This window comes from Columba livia, chromosome Z (genome assembly GCF_036013475.1).
Source record: "Columba livia isolate bColLiv1 breed racing homer chromosome Z, bColLiv1.pat.W.v2, whole genome shotgun sequence".
Classification (NCBI taxonomy): Eukaryota; Metazoa; Chordata; class Aves; order Columbiformes; family Columbidae; genus Columba; species Columba livia.
Window position 1 is genome coordinate 14,316,714 of NC_088642.1, and position 21,115 is coordinate 14,337,828.

At 51.4% G+C, this 21,115-nt stretch overlaps 1 protein-coding gene and 1 long non-coding RNA gene across 4 annotated transcripts; one reads left to right on the forward strand and one right to left on the reverse strand.

Annotated features, from left to right (window-relative positions):
• Positions 1 to 1,084: 1,084 nt before the first annotated feature.
• LOC135577438 (uncharacterized) lies at positions 1,085 to 4,372 on the forward strand. The gene is made up of 2 exons (XR_010469235.1): positions 1,085 to 1,512; positions 3,758 to 4,372. It is a non-coding gene; the product is annotated as an uncharacterized LOC135577438 (long non-coding RNA).
• FOXD1 (forkhead box D1) lies at positions 1,637 to 12,678 on the reverse strand. Of its 3 annotated transcripts, XR_010469234.1 has the most exons (3): positions 9,423 to 12,678; positions 5,235 to 5,353; positions 1,637 to 4,839 (listed from the first exon to the last, which is right to left on the reverse strand). XR_010469234.1 is itself a non-coding variant. In XM_065047301.1 (2 exons), the coding sequence occupies exon 1, from the start codon at positions 10,699 to 10,701 to the stop codon at positions 9,445 to 9,447; it is 1,257 nt and encodes a 418-aa protein (XP_064903373.1). In that variant the 5' UTR covers positions 10,702 to 12,678; the 3' UTR covers positions 1,637 to 4,839; positions 9,423 to 9,444. The 3 variants fall into 3 exon arrangements, 2 of the variants coding, with proteins under 2 accessions (XP_064903373.1, XP_064903372.1); XM_065047301.1 differs by lacking the exon at positions 5,235 to 5,353; XM_065047300.1 differs by having other exon boundaries at positions 1,637 to 5,353.
• Between the last annotated feature and the right edge of the window lie 8,437 nt (positions 12,679 to 21,115).

Consider the following 21,115-nt stretch of genomic DNA (forward strand, 5'->3'; position numbering starts at 1 on the left):
AGGAGAGATTTTAGTCGTCTTTCCCTCACACTCCCGGCGGGTCCGGTCGAAACCGTCTCCCTCCCCGGCTTGCCGCAGGCAGCGTTTTGGATGCAGGAGCCGTTCCCCCGGCGGGTGACCTTTCCCCACCCGTCCTGCTCCCTTTTTATACTCCGCTGGTGCTTTCCGACCCACGCCGGAATGACCTAGCGCCGAGGCCAGCGGAACAAGGCGAGAGCCAGGAGCCGGGCTCCGCACCTGCGCACGCACCACGGCCGAGGGGGCGCTGGGCGAGGGGAGGAGAGTGGCAGCCTTTTTCCCTTTCTCAAGCTCCCTCCTAGTAGCAGCAGGCAGCAGACCTTGAGCTGGGGAGCTCAATACAGAACCCCCCTCCCCTACCGGTCTGGCGGGATCGGGAGCATCCTGGACACTGAGAAATCCCGAGGACTGAGAGACTGGCCCTGCGAGCAGAAAAACAGGGCCCGAACACAAGTTTCACGCTTGTGGTGGAAGACCTCAGCATAGCGCCATTTTTCTGCCCTCAGTTTCTATAGCTGCGTTATCTCTTTCTCTCCATCCTTTTATACTTTTTTCCCCCTCCTCTTTTTCTTTTTTCGAGGTGGGGGTGGGGTGGGGGTGGTGGAAACATGTAATTCTGCTGAACAGAAAAGCCAGGCCCGGGAAGAAGTTTCTTTTGACTGCTCAGGGTGATCTATCCAGGCCCTCTAATTAGAGGGGGATCCAGGGTGGCATTAGTTTCCAAACATTTTAATCGAGCTTTAAGCAGAGCTCTTTACAATAGCAGGAGATAAATGTAGCAACTGTTACCGTCCCCCTGAATGGCCACCTCCCATGGTGGGCATTCAGTCTTCCTTTCACAAGCCATAAGCAGTTCAGTCTATGGACCCAGCAACACTCCACGTATCTTCTAATTAGTCTAATTAGAAAGGTGGATTGATAGATGCAAGGAAGACAAAGTTAGGAAGATGCTCAATGCTGCCAATCTGCGCCGGGGAGCCGCTTATTCTCTGTGGGAGGAAAAAGAAAAAAAAAAAGGGGGGGGGGGGGCGAGGGGGGGAAAGGAAAAAAAAAAGGGGGGGGGGGAAGAAAAAAAAAAGAAAAAATTGAAAGAAAAGAGAGAGAGAAAAAAAAGAAGAAAAAGAAGGAGCCTGACACGAAGGATGAGTCCCGAGGAATTCGAGGGGTAGGAGTTGCTGTCTCTTTATTGAGGCGGATGCATAATTGAGGTGCCTTTCCTGGCCGGGTTTTCCCCTGTGGGTTGTCCCGGCTGCAAGGCACAGCTCCGGGCCATGCCGCGCCGTCGGTGCACCGCCTCGGCCCCCGCCCGCTCGCCACGGGGACGCGAGTCCCCGCCATCACACACGCGTGGAGGAGAAGGAAGAGAAAGGAGAAGGCGCCGAGAAGAGGCTTGCTTCCCGGTTGCCCACCTCGGTTCATCGCCTCTCAGGCTGTCGACAGGGAGCGGGGAGCGGAGACTCGCGGAAGCCCCATCGAAGCTGCGTTTTTGCAGGGGTGCGTGATAGGGACCTGGTGGGGCTGCAGGGGCAGGCAGGGGGCTGAGGAGAGTTTCCGCCCCACATTCAAGCCCACCATTGCCTCCTCGCAGGGAGGAAGGTGCCGAGGGAAGCAGTTCGGGTGGTTTGAAGGAGGCTTGAACCTTTAATTGAGCGATAAATCAGGGAGAGGTGCATGAGACAGTGCGCGCAGGTGTCAAAACAGAGGAAAAGTCCGTCGGCCAGCACGGCAGGGCAGGGCCTCCTCGCCCCCTCCCTCACTAATATCAGCCTGGTAAATCTCCCGCCCTCAGACAGGACTTGAGGAGGGGGAAGGCAAGGCGAGGCCGGCGGATCGCGAGTCCTTCCGAGCCATGGGGTGAGGCTGCGGGCTGAGTGTGGGTTCTCTAACCACCATGGCCCGGGAGACCGCGTCCACCGGTGGGCTTCCCCTTCTCTCTCTTTCTCCAAGTCGACACAAAAGCCCGCAGAAGAAGCAGGTCGGAAGGAAAGGTCCCCGTCTTTCATTTCGGCACCCTGCGGCAGCTGAGCTGCCACTCGCCTCCCCGCCCGCTCTCCTTGCTCGGTCCTCACTACCTGCCTTCCCCACACTTGTTCGCTCTCTGGTCCATTTGGATTACTGACCAAATTATGAGCGATTTCAAATTCAATACTTTGCTAGGGGAAAGGCGGCAGGGGGAGCGAAGAATTAAGACCCAGCCTGTCAAAGTCCCTAATCAAACTGCTAGCGAAAGGGGATTCGCAGACAAAAGGAAACAATGGAAGTCTCGTTAGATCATTTTTCTGGACATTGTTTATGGTCTGGAAGGGATCAATCGTTTCAAAATGTTACCAGTAAAAATGATCCTGTGTGGAATGCAGCTAATCCTTTTAGGTTCCTGTCAACTGTTTCCACTCAAGGAATCCGATTTTTCAAATCAAAGGTGCAGAACTCAATTGCAGAGGGATTTATAGCGCCGGCACCAGGCTCTCCGCACCCTCCCCCAGCGACCCACGGTATCTCCAAACGCCCCTCGTGGGTGCCGAATGCAGGGCCGACCCTGGGCCACGGGCTGTCCATGTCGGAGCGCGTTATCAACCCAGGGCGCTCCATCGGCGGAAACGTAGGGCTGCTCTGCCGGCGGGCGACTGGGTGCCCAGGGCAGCCGAGGCAGGGCCGCAGCGTACCTGAGGCCGGGAGAATACAGGGAGCAGCTGGTCCTCTCCAGCCGAGCTCCCCGCGGGGCCCTCGGCTCTGCCTGGAGCGGTCGCGGGAATTTGCGCTGCTCCCCAGGCGAACAGCTCCGTCTCGCAGTCGCAGCAGCTGCCCCGCGGCTGGGTTCAAAAGCTCGTGTGGAAGCGCTGGTTTTGTGTTGCACGTGTGTTAGCAAGTTGTTGCGGGCTTCCTTTGGGTCGGGAGGAGGCTAGAGAGGAAGGGAGTCAGTTTGAAAGCAGAGACATCCATGTTGCTTGTCGGTAGCTCCGCTCCGGTGCGCGGGCCGGGGAATCTGCCTTCTGAGAGTGCGGGAGGGACGAGAGTCTCCCCCGAAAAACATGTCCCGATGGCGGAAAGGCAGATATTTGAACACACGGGGAAGAGCCATAGCGAGGGAAGTCGTGCTGAAAGCGATCTAAATAGGTTAATTTCCAGAGCAGAGCCGCCCTTTTAGCTTCTCGTACAGAAGCGGGAGGCAGAGAGGAGAAGGTCTGCGGTTTGGTCCTAGCGGGGCCGCCGGCTGCCGAGCGCTTGCGGGACAGTACGAGGACACACACTCGTGTGCTCTGCCTCACATGCTGCACCGTCTGCACGGAGAAAGACCCGTTAAGGACTTCCAGGACGGCGAGGAGTATGTTTGACAGAACTCGCCGAGTTGCCCCAGGAGGGATTTCGAGCAATCAGACCCCGCCTGGAATTAATAGTATGAATTATTTTCCACGGTCAGTAATGCCCAGCCCTATCCACTGCCGAGCAAGCCAGTCACCTGACACACCTACCCTGGACTTTTTTTTTTTTTTTAAATCAGTGGTTCCTTTAATCATGAGTTACTGATCTGAAGATTTCCTTTACCCCTTTCCTTTACCCCTCCCTTCGTGCAGCCGACAGGTGGAATTTCACTGTATACACGTCTATTAGAAAACCATCAGTTTCGTCTGGTGGTTGCTGAATAAGCAGACGTGACAGTGTTTATTTTACGAAAAGAAAACGTGAGGAAGACACCTCATTTATCTTGATTGTGTGTATTTAATGTATTTCGTGTATACAGGTGTGCATGTGCTCCTCTGTAATGAAAGCTGAGAAGCAGACCTTCGTCCACCGTGGTAGACATAGCCACATGCCCGGGTTTTACAAGGATTTTCCAGAGCGTGGGCATTTCACTGAGCGACCACCGCAGTGCTACAGATGCCCGGGTGCGGGCTGGTGGCAGCACCGGGTCCCAGACACACAGGCCTGAACGTACACATGTGTTTCGATGCACATATACGGATTTCAATTGCACGGACGGCAGAGGAATACCTTCGGATTAACCGTGGATAAGATTCTCCCAGTCTTAGACAACGAATTAATGCAAGAACTGAAATCTCTATTTATCCTTTTGCTTCCAACATAAATTGTATAATTTATCATCTAAATATGGGGCCCCACAGACTTCTGCATGCCGTTTTGCTCCATCAGCGAAAGGAAAACTTAGAATCAATTCAACAGGTCTCTTGTGGTTTGGAGAAAGGCAAGTTTGACTATTTTGATTTAAAAAAACAACACAATATTCCCTCTGAATTCAGCTCAGTGATACAATTTCTGAAACTGGCTAGACACTGCATTATAAAAATCACAAATTTTAAAAGTCTTCCGTGCAGTCCAGTCCGTATTTTTTTCTACTTTCTGAGCACTCCGGGGCCTAGCCGGTGAGTCTCTCTTCTCCTCCGAGGCGCAGATCACAGCGGGAGCCCCGCTGGCCCTCGCCGCGGAGGCCCGCGGATCCGAAGCCCTCCACAGAAGGCACACCTTCTTACGAGGCGCCCTTTCCACGGGGTTCCCGCGCTGATGCCCGCCGAGCCGCCGCCGCCTGCTTCCCAGCTCCCACGCGCAGGGTCGTCGCGGTGTCCCACCGCGGTGGCGGACGCTCTCCCCTGCAGCGTGTAGTCCGCGGAGCTGCCGCGTTGCTGCCGCCGGGCGGGTTGCGAATTTTGCCGGGGGCTCTCTGACCCCCGCAGACGTGCACCCTTCTCCTCTCGGGAGCTGCGCGGTGAGCCGGGCCGGGCGACAGAGAGGGGGCGGCAGGCCCGTGGGGTCGGCAGCTCACGGCACCCCTCTGGGCGAGAACCGGCGGCTGGACACGGCGCTCTTCTGCAAGAGAAAAACAAGAACAAGGAGTCTACCGACCTGAGGCTCGCCTGCAAGTCTCCGCCTTCCCCCAAAATCGATGGGCACCCATCTTGCGCAGAAAGGCAACGGGAATGTTTGCTGCTGCAGCGTGGATCGGAAAGCACATCGTGCGCCGGCAGTGCCATTTTCCTGCACACGTACATACGTGTACACACGCACCATCTTTTCTCCGCATCTCAATCATGCATTATAGCGCAGGAAGGGGCAGCGAGCGGAGGGTCCACAGCGGCTGCTCGACGTGGCTCTCACCGGGAGGGTTGTGGAGCGGAAAGGACTTATGGAGAAGGGTGGAGGAGCCCCGCAGCCACCTGCGGCAGGTCACCGCGGCTGCGGATGAGTAGCGAGTGGGCACCTACCTGCTCGGAAGGTACCCAGTTGCGGGTTCCCGGGTCCCGCCAGTGTGTGAGACCGCAGCGGCGCCGAAAGGGAAGCAGGAGAAGCTTCACTGCGCGGTGAGGAAGCCGCTGGTAACAAGCTGAAAAACGGATCTGGTTTGGTTAGTAAATCCCAGCGCAGGGAGAGTTTGGCCATGATCATAATTTCCGTGGTTTCTGTCAAATACAATATTGTCGGAGACTACTGAAATACTTCCAGTGAGTAATGAGAGAAAGTATTATGTACGGAGCGGATCCTGAGGGTCCTGCCAAGGGGCCATTAAACCAGACCCGCTTTCCAACAGATCCCCCCCACAGGCCTCAGTCTCGGAGACTGTGCGCTCTGCCCTTGGAACCCGCACCTCAAGAAAAGGAGCAGCTGAGAGCAGGTGAGGCCCTCACTCCCCCTTTTACCGTCATGACTCAGGGATGGGACACTTGAAGTCAACCTACAAGGACGGGGGGTGCACCAGCCGACACCTCGTTGCTCCCGGGGGTGCCCTCGCTGCACGAGAAAAATGCCCAGGAGCGAATGCGTGACCAGAAGGAGCTGCGGATGGGGAAGGTTTGGGAGATCAGCTTCAGGGCCGGGGAGCGGCACACGGGGGCCCCACGTCTCGGCCTGACACCCGGCCTGAGCTGTCGCCCGCAGCCCACGCTGGTCACGCCAGAGACCGCGCGGTGTCTGGCTTCTCCGCGCAAGGAGTTGGGGAGCCCCCCGGCGGGAAGGGCGCAGGGTGCGGATGTGCAAACTAATCAGCTTCGAAACGGGGGAGGGAAGGGGAAACTTATACGGGATGTGGGAAGGGACCTAACGAAGTCCTTCTTGAGAGAAACGCTATACAAGATGTTTGGAAAGAAAATTTTTTTAAAACCTAATTAAAAATATATAAATCACCCAACAGAAACAAAGAAATATGTAGAAGGAAACGTTTCTGGATAGAGACACTGTGTGTGGCATAAAAAGCGATTGAATACATAAGGGCTTCATTAAATTCCCAATAGATAACATTTGGCTAAATCTATCCCTAGATTAAAACTCTGCATAATAGCACCATAAACTAAAGTTTCTTTTTGTGTGGTCCTTCTGGAGGAACTGATTGAAACATTAGCCCCCATATAGAGCAATCCCCTCCCAATTCAGCTCCAGTAATTCGTCTCTCAGCCCTACGGGGACATGATGAGAAAAGGAGACGGGTTAATGAATCTACACTTTGTAGCTGGGAGAAGGAGACGACATCATCCTCTTGTCCCACCGGCTTGTTTATTAGGGTCCAGCCTATTCTAGAGGAATTATTCGTCCGGGCTCTGTCCCTGCGAGGACTACACGTACCCCCCTGTTCGCCTTGAAAGCCGTGGGGGCACGGTAGCCCATTTGCATGCGAATGAGGCGCTGGGGCTCGGCGGTGCTGCGAGCCCATCAAAGATCTGCGGGGCCGGCGCCTTTTCTGGCAGCACCTGCTCCGGCGCAGAGCCTCCAGGAACCGGGGCCGCGGGGCCTCGGGGCCTCGGCCGGGCGGCTTCCCCGAGGACTCGGAGAAAACAAGTGAAGAGGTCTTTCCCTCAGCACCACAGCCTCCTTTCCTGATTCCTTTCCTCAATGTTTAAAACAAAACAAAACAAAACAAACCCCCAAAAAACCTATACCACGTATTAAAATTTGCTCCTGCCAGGTTGCCTACGAACTTCAGGTGAAGGCCCTGTCCTCACAGGATGCAGACGAGCAGCATAACGCGTGGAAGGAACAAGTCACTGAGCAGTTTCCTTGCCGTATATTTTCGAGCAAGGGTTTCTTGTGAAGAGACCCGAGGGGAGGACGGCGGGCACACTCGGACCCCACCGTCCCCACGGACCGGGCCGGCCTGCACTCACGGGAGGTCGCCAGGCTTCCCGGGGTTTGCTGGGAAGCCAAGAGAAAGAAATACCGGGTCGTCGGAACCTGCTCTTGCCATTTAACTGCATGAGGGCAGCACAAGGACTCCCACGGCTTCTCGACCTAGGCCACTGCTCGAGCAGGCAGGAACCGGAACGACGGCAAGCAGCATCCCGCTGCGGGGACTCCGGTACCGCCGTGCTCACGGCTACAGCCCCCTTTCTCCCTCGCAAAACTTTCCCCTGCTTGATTTTCGCCGCAACTCCGAGGGCAGCTTAAGCCGGGCTCTGTATCCCGCGCTGGACTGGCGCTGCAGCCGGGCGCATCCCTCGGCCGGGACCGGGAAAAGAAAGTTAATCGTTCCCTCGTGAAGAGGATGCGCTTTCCCCTACGGGCACGTATGTGGTGCCTCTGAGTTCTTTTCCCCTTAATTTTAGGAATTAAACGGGAGGCTACATCCCTGTTCTCTAAGGAACGCGGAGCACTCAAATAGGCCCTCCAGCTGCAGGCAGCAAATGGAGCCCAGTAGAGTTTTTACATTCAGTTTTTCCACTTATTTAAAACTGTTACTTTAACCCTGCGTTGCTACAAACAAAACAGAAAAAAACCATCACTTTCCTATCTACGAGAATACTTGAAAGAAAGGCGACAAGATATTTCGATACGTAAAAGCACGTAGCCAAACAACCTCCTTCCTTCCAAAGAACGTTAAAACACATCCCTCCCTCCTTTTTTTTTTTCTTTTTCACACAGAAATTTCACACAATTCACCCCTGAATCTACTAAATTGTTATAAGTATAGTCGTATTTGAAAAGTGCATCCCTGAATTGAAAAACTCGTATTCCTATTCCACAACAAGCAACCACACACGTCTACTCCTAAAACCTGCTGTTCTCTTTTAATGCCTAAGCTCCGAATACTTGAGGCACACTTTTTGCTTAAAAAATAATTCTAGTTTATGAAATAGATATCCATGGACCTTATGCATGTTAAGATTGGAGTTCAGAATGAGAAAAGCTGCTTTCACGGTTTTTCCCATACATTTACATATCCTTACTTCAATAGCTCGTGCACTTAATCAGGTCGTCACACGAGTATATTCCAATGTTCATTTTATATTATATGTATTGAAAAGTAGAAACACATGTCCCTATTATCGTCACAGAAGCATGAGAGTGTAGGACAAGCCTCTCTGAAGTTCGGTACGTGCCCCTTATTAGTGGTATTTTCCTTTGGGCCTCCTGGAAAGCCAACTGTGAAGCAGTTGTGATTTAGAACACACCCAAAAGTATAAAAATAGTTTTAAAACGGCTTTTTAATCAGTCCTGTGATTGGTGCCTTACAGAACTGGGTTTTACTCCCGCGAGAAACAGATCTATTTCTATTTATACCCTCTTTTGTCCTTGCTTTTTTTTTGTTGTTGTTGTTGGTTGTTGTTGTCTTTCACTCCCTGCTAGCGTTAACAATGGTTTGACTGTGAAGATCATATTCTGATCTTCTTCTTCGCGCTCAAATCCAGTCATAACAAATTTCAAGCTGTAAAATTCCTCGGCTGTTGTGCTACTAATCCCGAAGAAAAAAAAATAATTCAGTGCCCCAAAGAAGGGAGAAGTATTACAGAGGGACGAGTATGAAGCCAATTGTTTGGCTGGGCTCCTTTGGTCTTTGGGTTGGTTTTTGCCCCTTTTTTTTTTTTTTTTTGAAAATTAATTTTTTTATTTTTGAAAACGTGTAAAAATTTTACATTAGAATGGTACAATAATACTTGCCAGTAATTTTTAACAATATTCCTTGTAAAGAATACGCATAAAGTACGAAATAAAAAAACTCCATAAGTCTATTATAATACAAAACACAGGTTAAAATAAGAAATTATAATCTTGAGTTTCTTCTGTGTAAACATGTTAATCTTTTCTTTTATAAAAGTACATGAGACAAGTGTACTAAAAGGAAAAATTATTGCTTTGCTGTCCTCCCTCAAGTCTTTTTTTTTTTCCTGTACATTACTGTATTCAAGCTCCTAGACCTGAGAATCTCTGAACTTCAACGGTTTAGAGACGTTATTTATCACCATATCACCTTTTTTTTTTTCTTTTTTTTCTTTTCAAGGAGTAACGAGTAACTTTCCAAGAGCGTGACCGCCTGCCTGTGCAGCATCTAGACCAGGCTTTGCAAAAACACGCGGCGGACTCCCTCCGAGCCCCACCGCGCAATCCCCGCGCAAAGCCCGCAACCCCTCCGGGCGGCGTCCACTAGACACCCGAGCGGTCGAGAAAGGAGATAACCCAGATCCTACCTTCGGAAAGACTCCCAAACCCTTAACAATTAGAGATCCGTGCCGCGAAGCCGGAGGCGGCGGGCAGGGCGGCGGCGGGGCGCAGGCTGCCCCCGGAGCTCCCCAGCGAGCGGGCCAGCCCTGGCGCCGCGGCCGACTGCGAGGCGCAGCTGCTGCCCGCACCGGGGCCGGGACCGGAGCCGGGGCCGGCACCCCCCCCGATGATGCTCTCGATGGAGAAGGGCGAGCGAGCCAGCGCCGCGCCGCTGCCGGGCTTGGCAGCGTGCAGGGAGGCCGCCAGCGCCGGGCCCAGCGGGTGCGCGTAGCCGAAGGGCGTCCGTGCCAGCTCCGCCGCCGGCAGCAAGGGGCCCGGCGGCGCGGAGGCGGCGGCGGGGGGCAGCGCCGCGCCGGGGGCGCTGCCGGGGGCGGCGGGGGGCTGGCGGGACGGCGGGGAGGGGTGGTGGAAGGCGAAGAGGGCGGAGTGGGGGTGGTAGGGCTGGAGCTGGAGGCCGTAGCCGCAGCCGTAGGGTCCGTAGGCGCAGGGCGGCTGCTGCGGGGGCTGGGGCGCGGGCTGCGGGAGGAAGGCGGCGGGGTCCACGGCACGCAGCAGCAGCTCGGGCGCCGGGAGCTGCTGCCGCTTGAAGCGCTTTCGGCGGCGCAGGAAGCTCCCGTTGTCGAACATGTCGGCGGACTCGGGGTCCAGCGTCCAGTAGTTGCCCTTGCCCGGGTTGCCGGGCTCCCGGGGGATCTTGACGAAGCAGTCGTTGAGGGAGAGGTTGTGGCGGATGCTGTTCTGCCAGGCAGGGAACTTCTCCCGGTAGTAGGGGAAGCGCCCGCTGATAAACTCGCAGATCTCGCTCAGCGTCAGCCGCTTCTTGGGGCTCTGCAGGATGGCCATGGTGATGAGGGCGATGTAAGAGTAGGGCGGCTTCACCAGGCTGTTCTTGCCGCCGCCGCCCGCCCCGCCGCCGCCGCCGCCCGCCCCGCCGCTGCCCGCCGCCACCGCCTTCTGCGGGCCGCCCCGCGACGGGGGCCGAGAACCGCCGGCACCGTCGCCGCCGCTCGCCCCGCTGCCACCATCGCCTCCGCCGCGCACGGGCGACCGCGGCAGCAGGGCATCGTCGTGGAGGTCGCCCACATCCTCCTCGTCCTCTTCCTCCTCGTCCTCGGCGTAGGAGCGGCGGCGGCGGGGGGGCTGCGGCTCCTCCTCGTCCTCCTCGTCGTCCTCCTCGCCCACCACATCGATGTCGGTCTCCTCAGCCAGTGCCGACGCCTCGGACATCTCCGAGCTCAGGGTCATGGCGCGGCGGCGGGGCAACGCATTGGTGGCTGCCGGCGCGGCGCGGCGGGCGGGCGGGAGCGCTCCCCGCCGCCGCCAGGCCCCCGTGCCGCTCCGCGGAGAGCCGCCCCGCCGCCGCCGCCGCGGGCAGGCGGGCCGCTCCGAGCCGCGCCGGCCCCCAGCGCCGCCGCCGCGCCGCGGAAGCGCTCCCGCGGCTGGTTTGGGGTTTGTTTCGGGGTATTTTTTGCTGCTTTTTTGATTTTTCTCTCTCTCTTTTTTGTCCCCTCCCCTTTTTTGGGGGGTCTTTTGTGGTTTTTTTGGTTGAGGTCGGGGACTGGGAGGCGGGGGGGCTGTGCCGCCGCGCCTGGAAGTCTGTTCCCCCTTCTTCTCACCTCAGCCCCCAGACATTAATGGATGCGGGGCAGGAGGGAGCGCGCCTAGTACTGGGAGGAGAAGAGGGGAGGAGGCTGGCGAGGAGGGAGGGCAGAGGGGGCGGCTTGCTCGGCCTTAGGAAAGACGGTGAAAAGGCTGGGGCCGAGTCCCAGAGAGGGCGGCCTTCCTCCCCGCCTTATAACGAGGGGGCCATCACATGGCTCCCAGCGTCAGAGCGCGGTGGGGCGAGCGGCGGCCCCGGGCGGCGCCGTGTCTCCCCCCCACCGCGGGGCGCCTCTCCATCCTCCCCCGCCCCCCGCCCTCGCCCCGCCAGGAGGGACTCTGGGGGGCCGTGGAGCGAGCGGGGCCGTCTTACGTGGAAAAGGGGGGAAATAAAGACAAACGCACACACATACCGCCGGGAAAGAAAACGGGGAAAAAATAATAAACAAACAAAAAACCCCAAGCAAACACCAACACCAAATGAGTCTGTCCCCAAGTTCTGGAGCATCTTCCTACAAGCCGTCCGGAGGGTGCTGGGAGCTCTGCGTCTGCCTGGGCTGCTCCCAGGATCGGGGTCCCGTTTCCCGTGGGAAGGAGAAAAAGCGTCTTCTCGCCGAGATTCCGGCGCACCGCCGCTGTTTCGTCGCCCGGCGCCCCGTGGCGCGGGGCGGCGTGGGGCCGGCCTGAGGCGGGGGCTGCAGGAAAGCCCGGCTGTCGGGGTGCCGGCGGGGACGGCTGGGGGGGACCTGGCGAGAAGCTGTTTTTTCTTTATCCTCAAAATCATGCCGCAGAGAGAGATGGTGAGTTAATAAACTTCAGACTTCGGTCCGCGGGACGGCTTAGAGACATCTCCCCCTCACTTTCCTCTTCCCGCTCCACAGTTTAATTCATTTTAAAATGAAATCAAATATCTCTCGATGTCGCCCTCACAAGCTCTCAAAGAACCCCGCTAATCTAACGGTTTACTTGTAAGGCTATTGTTTTTAACTGAGTGAAGCAGCTTCCTCCATTATGGGAAACACTAACAGAGAATCAGCGTTATCTCTTTCATATGCAAAGCAAAACAATTCACTGGCCTTTAAAACGCCAATTCTGTTATGAGTGTAAGAGCAGCATCTCCAAGAAAAGCGACACAAAATATTGCTTCCTAACTAAATCTCAGTTTCAGGTGATACACTCGAGGAGAGCAGGAGAGCTGGGACCCCCTTTATGCGGGGGCTGCGGATTTTGGTGAGGGACCAAACTTGTATACAAATGTAATTACCGTGGTCTTAAAAAGAAACTCTTTGAAAATTCCCATCGATCCTAGTTCTGACAGGATAACCCACGATCAGGATCCGATTGATATGGCAGTTTGTAGGAGACCATGTAATGCTCAGGCAGAAATCGTCGTGAGAAGGACGGGCTGATGCCTAGCGTCCTTACTGCTGAAATCTCTCTTCTCAAACAACTCTCACACACCGTTTTCTTGAAATGCATGTTCAGTATATTGTCCTAAGTCAAAGCTTCAAGCCACCTTGTTTCAAACTCAGTTCCACGGATCTACAACATAATCCTTTCTACTATTTCTAAATAATCCTATTTACGTTTTGTTCGCTACTGAGGCGCCTGCAGGACAATACTACCAAAAGTTACAAAAGAAAGAAAGAAAGAAAGAAAGAAAGAAAATAATAATAATAATAATAATAATAATAATAATAATAATAATAATAATAATAATAATAATAATAATAATAATAATAATAATAACAACAACAACTCTTACACCCAGTAACTGACTACTATTTTTTATTCCTGCAGAAAGATTGATAACGTCGCTCGAGATTTACAGTTCACAGGAAGTAAAATGCCTCTTTGAGTCCTAGGGCAAGTTACTAAAAGAAAGGCAGAAAGGACTTTTACTCTCCGAGAGGTTTCTCCTTTTTACAAAGCTAGTATTTTTCCTTTTCACCCTCTTTTTGTTCCTTTTATCCTTGCTCTTCTGGTGGTACTTTCTGATGTGCATGAACATTTAAAACCATCTTGAAACAAAAATTCACTTTATCAAATAGGAAGAACGATGTGGTTTAAAATTTTTTGTGCAAGAACCCAGGAAAGTAGAACCAGAAAGCTGGGTCTGCCCGCTATCTCCTGCTAACACCCAGTCAGGACGCACTGGTATTTCACTGAGAGTGTGATACCGGCGGCTCTTCGGCAGCACTGGGTGCCCGGGAGCTCCGCAGCTCCGGTGTACCGGGTGGGGCCCGGCTGGGGTGAGGGTCCTCCTGGACGTGGCCGGCCGCGGTGACCTCGGAGGGATGGTGGCGGGGCGTTGAGGACCACCCCTGGCAGACGTGGTCAATAATGTAAGCCCTTGTCCGTCTCGGAGTGGGGAATCCAGGGTCTTGCTTTCTGGGGGGCAGCTGAGCCAGCCCAGTGCAAACCATTAAGACCTGACGTTACCGCAGCCCCTAGAGATCGCGACTTTTCTTTGCGCATCTTCGGCTTGCTCCCGTCCCAGCCCGGCAGGTGCCTTCTCAAAACGGCGTGAAAGAAAAAAAAAGGAAGGCGAGGAGTGGCGGCACAAGGCATGAACGGCGTTTCCCAGGTAGGACCCGCCGCCCCCCGGGGCAGCGGGTTTTGCCCCGGCCCTCTCCCGCGGCCGGTCCCGCTGCGCTTCCGGCGCTGCTCAGCGCGGGCGGGCGATGCCACCTACCGGCAGCACTGAGGATGCCACCCACTGCGGGGACGGTCGGGCCGGCTCGGGCATGGCTGTGTGCCGGGGCAGAGCGCCCGACGGGGCCCCTGGCCCAAAGCAGCACATCGGGAAGGAAGCCCATCCCGCACCCCCACACTCCCGGGCAGGACTCCGAGACCCTAAGGAAAAGCAGCGTTTTGGGGAGACCTGAGAAACTCCCATCCATGGGAAGGCTGGGACTTCCCTGACCACTTTCCCACCGCCGCCGCGGGGCTCTGCCGCCCTGCAGTCTTCCTTGGGGGAGAGGGGCTGCCCTCCTCATTCGCCACACACTCACCCGTGAAAAGGCCACCACGGGCCCAGGGCCTCGGGGGCTGTCTTCCATGGTTTCCTGTTGTTTGCGAATGATGTAACATAACGCGTATCTGAAACAAGAGCAGGACAGAAACGAGATGTGAAATACAGCTATGCAGGTGGGGTTTATTTGTTTATTGCTTAGGGTTATTAATATTAATTATAAATCATATGTTACACACAAAATTCCTGCATGCATATATAGAACACCCCACTCTTCATCAATGCAGTGCATGTACTGATCAAAGCATACAAGCAGTCCTGGTGACTCCTGCTCTTCACCTAAGTCCATGGTACTCCCCAGCAATAAGGCTCAGATCTTGGTGTCCACAGCTCGACAGTGGACAGGAGCTTCTCCCCAAGCCTCATCCTCAGATCCAAACCTGAGAAAGACTGGGTATTTTGGCAGCTTCCTGTAGCTGGAGCTGACAGGACAGCCCCAGAAAGCCAGGGCATCCTGCTCAGGTGGTGGCTCCAGGGACACTGGGCAGAAGCCAGACTGGGTGGATCCACTACCATCTCCCTTTGATGGGTTCTGGGGAACAGTGTTCCTTGGGAGACCCACAGTGCCCCAGGCCACACATTCTTCTTACAGCTGGGGAGTCCATGACTGAGCAGAGCACCCTGGAGCCCCTGTTGCAACAGGGGATAGATGAGCCTAAAGACCTCCCCTGCCCCTGAATTCAAAATCAAAGAGCACCGCAGGCACAGCTTAAGGCACTTTCCTGCAGCCACATTGGCACACTGGCTGAGGTGCTTTGGGTTTTCCGGGGTTAACCTTGACCATGCAGATTCCAGAGCCTTCTCCAGCTCCACACAGGTCAGTTGCCTGGGTGATTTTTTGAGTGTTTGAATAGATGCAGCCTGTGGAAAGTGCCACAGATCCTGGCCACCACCTGCACATGCTGCAGTTGAAGAGCCTGCCCTGGGCTTTCTGCGCCTTGCAAGACTCCATCACCAAAGGCTGCACTCCTTTTGTTGCACACCCAGACTTGAGTTTTACGTGCAGAACAGACTTTCTGTTAATTGAAATAAAACTATTTTCCAAATTACATTTTCTGTCAATGTAGTTCATTTGGCCAAAGATTGGACTGGGTTATGAGCTGCTTGTGTCATGGAAGATAAAAATCCTTCACCAATATCCATGCAACTGGATGGTGGCATCCCCTGCACAGATAGCTGTGGTGTCCCTTGTCCAGTATCACTGTGACCACCATTTTAGATGCACTTTTTTGTGAGTTTACCCCCCTGTTCCCTTGCAGTGTAGTTTTGGAGTAAGGTAACATTTGTCTTAGTCTTCTGAAGAGACTGGGATTATAAACAGGGTCTGTGTGACCAGGCCAAAAGGCAGCTCATTGGTGAGGGGTTGCAGCAGTCACCTGAAAAGCTGAAGGAGCCTGAAGGAAAGTTTGTGTCTTCCTGCCATGTCTACTGCTGAAATAGAGTTCCTCACTCTTGGAAATGACCTTTCCACCCCCTCTCACTCTCAAACTTAGTTTTTTTCTTATTTGGTTTGTTGTTTGTTTGTTTTTGTTGTTGTTGGTTTGGTTTGGTTTGTTTTTTGTGTGTGTTGTTGTTGTTGTTGTTGTTTGGTGTTGTTGTGTTGTTGTTGTTGTTTGATGTTGTTGTTTTGTTTTGTTTATTTGTTTGTTTTCTTTTCCCCCCTTCATTCTATAATTCTTACAGGGCAAATACATTTGCCATGACAGGTGAAATTAACTTCTTTTAAGGCACTTTTCAGCCCTTAATTACTGTAAAATGCAATTAAGTGTTCTCAGGACCCTTCTGCACTTCTCATCTAACACAACACAAGGAGAGTTTATACCAGGTTAGACCAAGACCCATACAGCATTATAAGCTAACTTCAACATCGGTCAACACCAGATGTTTAAGGAAGAATGCAGGAACAGAACAAGTGTGTAAATTTTCTTCCTAGCTGAAAGAAATCTAGGTTTTGTTTTGTTTTGTGTTTTGTTTTGTTTTAAGCCAGTGATAACATCTGAATTTAATAGCCGGTTATGTAATTTATTGTGTGAATTTGCCAAGTCACCTTTTGAAATCATGTACATTTACACCACTGAACATGTTCTGTGGTGAAATGCTCTGCAGCTCTAACCACGTGTGGTGTGAAGTGCCTCTTTTTGTTTGCTTTAAGCTGGTCACCCGCTCATTTAATCCGATGCACTCTCATTTTTGTACTAGAAGAGGCAAACAACAACTGTTGCTAACCACCCTCTCCCTGCCGCTCCTGACTCTGTAGATTTTATCACACTTTTTTTCATTGGTCAGCTCTTTTTCAGGCTGAGGGGTTCATTTCAGAATCACTGGATTAGCATGGAAGTAATTCTGTACCCGTGACAATCTTTGCCACTCTCTCCACCTTTTCACGTTCAGCTCAGGCTGACTACTGTAATAATGTTCCAGAACAGCCTGAAGTGCCTAAATTTGCTTTTACAGTTTTCTTTTCAACTTATTATTTCTACTTTTTTATGTCAGTGTCTATTCCCAATGCTAGTGGAGGGATATCTATTTTCAAAATGTAGCACTGGCCATCAAAGCTGATGTAGCAGGGTACTTGTCATATAAACAAATCATGTTTGTTTAGGTTACAATTGATTTCATGACTACCCTGACTATTGAAAATCTTTCTAACATTCTCCACATAAGCACCAAATTTTTCATCGTAGACAAGCTCTGGCAAATTAAGGGGAGATGCCATAACTAACGTCTCAGATATTTGAGATATTTTCCATTTAATTCTGTAGTGATGCAAGTAAGCCCTGAGGGAGTATGAACCCATTCGTAAGTGCAGTGAATATTGGCAGGTATGCTCTTCATTCACTTAGAAACCCTTGGCAATAAGCTATACTGTGATCAAAGACAGAGAAGATTGATTTTTCCATCTAAAATTAAGCGTGTGGTGCATTCCTAACAGGGCTTGAGCAGAAATAACAGCTACCTGCTGCAGAAGGAGGAAGGCCCTTGCCCTGTTCTGCCTCCCCACTTCTGGCCACCTGTGCTTATCTCTTACCTCCTGACAAGCACCTAGTGGGATCAGGAGGCCCAGAAAGCCAAAGGCAAAATCCAGAATGAATCACACCTTCACAGTTGATAAGACATTAGTCCAAGGCGGTATTTTGACAGCTACACACCTGAAGAGGGGCAAATTTAGTCCTGATTCATCCTGGGCTAAATGTGCCATCCTTGAGTGGGACTATGCCGATTTTGGATTGTGACTTAACAGCATTCCTGACTTGTAACTAATTGTCTTAGCAGGGGTCCAAAGATTTCTGTGATTTTAGCTTAAATGAGAAATTTCTCTTCTGTGTATAGGATGCCTACAGGAATAATCTGTTCGGTTGAGTCTCTGACATTTCTGCTTTAATTTAAGGTACCATCTTTTTCACACACAGCCAGTGACAAATATGGTGACTTCTGACTTTAACCTATTATCTAGCAAGATCTTCATTGCTAACTAAGACTAACACTAGAGTCTTTCTAGGCAAGGCTTTACAAGTCCAATTAACATGAACTCCCAAGTATTCAGCAAAGCCTGTTCAAACCACGTTCAGCGAAGGCAGGAGATTCTTCAAGTAGCACAACTCCAGCTACTCTCTAGACAGTCTCTGCGGGATGTTACAAACAGAGAGAGGCATCCCACAGCTCATGAAAGGCTTGTGATGTGGCTTCAAGCCCAGGTATTTTGGGTTGCTGAGTGTAAGAGTTTCAGGCCGTGAGGAGAGGATGCTGTTTGCTGATGAGCACTCTCTCTTCCCTGACACGGAAGTCTATTATGGATTACTCCATACAACTCACTGGCATGTGGTACAACACCATAATATATGAGATAAAAACAAGACTGCACTTAGGTTCAATGTTCCTGGGCTCCCATTCAATGCTTATATATTTAGTATCTCCTAAAAAGTTAATAATGCTTCAGTGAGTCTTGTGTCTGGACTTTTGGAGATAGTTTCTTTTCCATTCATGTCTATCACAACACGTTTGCTCCTGTACCCCATAATGTCACTACTTTCCTCTATTAAATCACTAACATATAAGCATATTATTCCAAATTACTTAGTGCTTTCCTCCTTATGTCATAGAGCAGCTACATTAGGAATGATAACATCATTATTCCCTGTGGTGCCCTGCTGATGTGCCATACACTTCTGCTTTCTTGACTGCTGAATACAGCACTCTTTTGAAAAAATGCTTCCTAATGACATTTTGAGTATCAGACAGGTTTCCTTCACTGCCTGAAAACACATGTGTTCTTTGTGGTCACTGGCAATCAGGACAAATATTACCTCACTTTAGACTGATCACTTATTTTTATGACCTGTGATTTGTTTCCTGAATAACCTAGTAACTTACGTTCTACACATACTCTATTACAAGTTACACAGCACTGGCCATTTTTTCAGGAGAGCTTTTTGACTAGAATTTTGACAGCAAATTCTTGTTCCTTTAAACATAATTTAGGACACAATTTTCCCAAGTAAACATTTTAGTGGTCTTTTTCCACTCCTATGATGCTTCTGAGCAGCTAATAAACTTTGCTTTAGCAATGTGTATTCTTTCATGATTTTGAGATCTTAACTGTAACCCTTTTCAGACCTGAAAAGATGCTTACTGAGCTCAGGCTCCATTTCAGTGTAACACGCTTTGGTGCTATTTCATTTCTCAACAGAAGTTCTCCATCTACAACTAAATCCAGGCTTAGTTTTATGTTTCCCATTATACAAATACACAAAAAGGACCGAAAAAGCAAGCCAATACTATTTTAGCATTCTAAAATACTTTTTCTCTGATGTAGAATGTGTTTTTTGAAGGTTTGCTGTTTGATCCAGCAAATGTAACCACACCTTAGAGAGTCCCTTGAACTGCAGCTCTTGAACTGCTTTAGTTGATTCCTGATACCACTCAGTGATATAGTTTTCAGCATAATTTGTCTCTGAAATCTCACTTGAGGAAATATGAGATCATACCTCCAGCCTAGTTAATCCTAGGCTGACAGCTGGGACACACTTCCTACAGCTTCTGTCTTGGAATAAACTTTCGGTGACTCATTTTCACTTCAGTATTTCAGACTATTAAAATATTTTGCATGTTGGTAATTATCAGTTGTACTAGTAATTCTGAAATCTTTCTTATATGTTGATGGTAGACTGCACTAAGTGTGAAGCTGAAGTATTTATTGTTTTTACTTTCAAAAGCCTGCAATGATTCAGTTTGGTTGTTTTCTTTTGTTTGTTTTCATCTTGGCTCTATTCCCTTTTGCTGCAGGTAAACTGCCAATTTCATCTTGCAATAAATTTATAAGCTTCCTTTTTAGTTCAGAACAAACTCTATCCTCCCCAGATCCCCTCTTCCTCCAAATCCATTTTGTTCCTTCTGAATTTGATATGCATTTGCTAGTTCAGATACAGTAACATGGGCTTCTTCCCACCCCACTCTTTTCTGAGCAATCTGATTCATTTTTCCAATTTTACAGATATACCGGACCAAATTTCTGCAGGTTCCGCCACCATTCTTTATATATGTTTGATCATCCTCGAATTCTTGGCTGTGATGTTAATCTGTTAGCTGCTCTTCAGCAGCACCCTTTGAATCATCACATCCCTGAGACCTTCTGTCACCACCAGTTGAGTAGTTTCAGGTTTATCATTTATTTTCACTCATTACAAAAGTCTCAGTTTTAAGTGATCAAAATCTTCTGTACAAATTGACTCTCAACTCCAGTGTAATGAAGAGCCAATAACATTTACACGCACATGGAAAGCAATACCTCGCAAAAGCCTTGCCTAACACGGGAACCTTAAGCTTAGTCAAGAAAGAATAATAAATTAATTATTAACATAATCTTACAGAAACAAGAACAAAGGGAACAGTTTATTGCGGATATTCCAGAGAAGAACTGGTTTAAAAGGCACTAAAATACAGGATGAGATAACAAGGTCAGTGCTGTTTGTACTTATGCCAGGAGGCCCATGGGGTTCAGGTGTGGTGACGGCGGAGGCGCGACCATAGCACGGCACAGCTCCTCTTCCCTTGCGTCCCCCAGCCAGCATGCGTAGCATTGACGGGAACATGAGGCTTCTTTCCCCGTCAATCTCCTCCCGCACCCCCCTGTGCAAAACTGTCCCCAACTCCGCAAACACCGCTTAGCTTTAACATTCATTGGAGACGGACTAACAAGTTCCTGACAAACGTGAGATTAGGGCCACCAAATTCCTCAGCGAGGGCAAAACAAAACACACCGCTAACCTGCGGACGACCAAAACTGTGGGCTGTGAATGATCCCTGCCCTGAGCAACGTGATTTACAAACACTCAACTGCAGCAGCAACTTAGAGGTGACCTCATCACTCTCTATAACTACCTGAAGGGAAGTTACAGCCAGGTGGGGATTGGTCTCTTCTCCCAGGCAGTTAGCAATAGGACAAGGGGGCATGGGCTTAAACTCTACCAGGGGAAATTTAGGCTGGATATTAGAAAGAAATTCTTTACAGAGAGAGTGGTCAGGCATTGGAATGGCTGCCCAGGGAGGCAGTGGACTCGCCGTCCCTAGAGGTTTTTAAGCTGAGATTGGACATGGCACTTAGTGCCATGATCTAGTAAACGGACTAGAGTTGGACCAAGGGTTGGACTCGATGATCTCTGAGGTCTTTTCCAACCCAGTCGATTCTGTGATTCTGTGATTCTGTGAACTGCTTGACTTCGGGCCTTGACGGCGTCTCGTTAGTTCTCAGAACGGGAACAGCGCGGGCGCGGGGAAGAGGTTTGCGGTACACGAGTAACGCGCGTCCTGGGAAGAAGAAAATTAAACAGGTAATGCCAGGGCGGGGACGAGTTCGCTCGTGGCGGGGAAGCGCCGCGGCACAGAGGGAGGGGCCTGCCGGCGCACGGCCCGCCCAGCCCCCCGCAGCGCCCGCCCGCCCCCGGCGCGGCCAACAACACCCACCGGCGCGGCGCCCCCGCCCCTCTGCCGTGAGGCCCCGCCCCGCCGCCGCGGAAGGGGCGCCGCCTG

Excerpts from the sequence above, each read along its gene's own strand:
- FOXD1 (XM_065047301.1), bottom strand. The coding sequence starts at position 10,701 with ATGACCCTGAGCTCGGAGATGTCCGAGGCGTCGGCACTGGCTGAGGAG.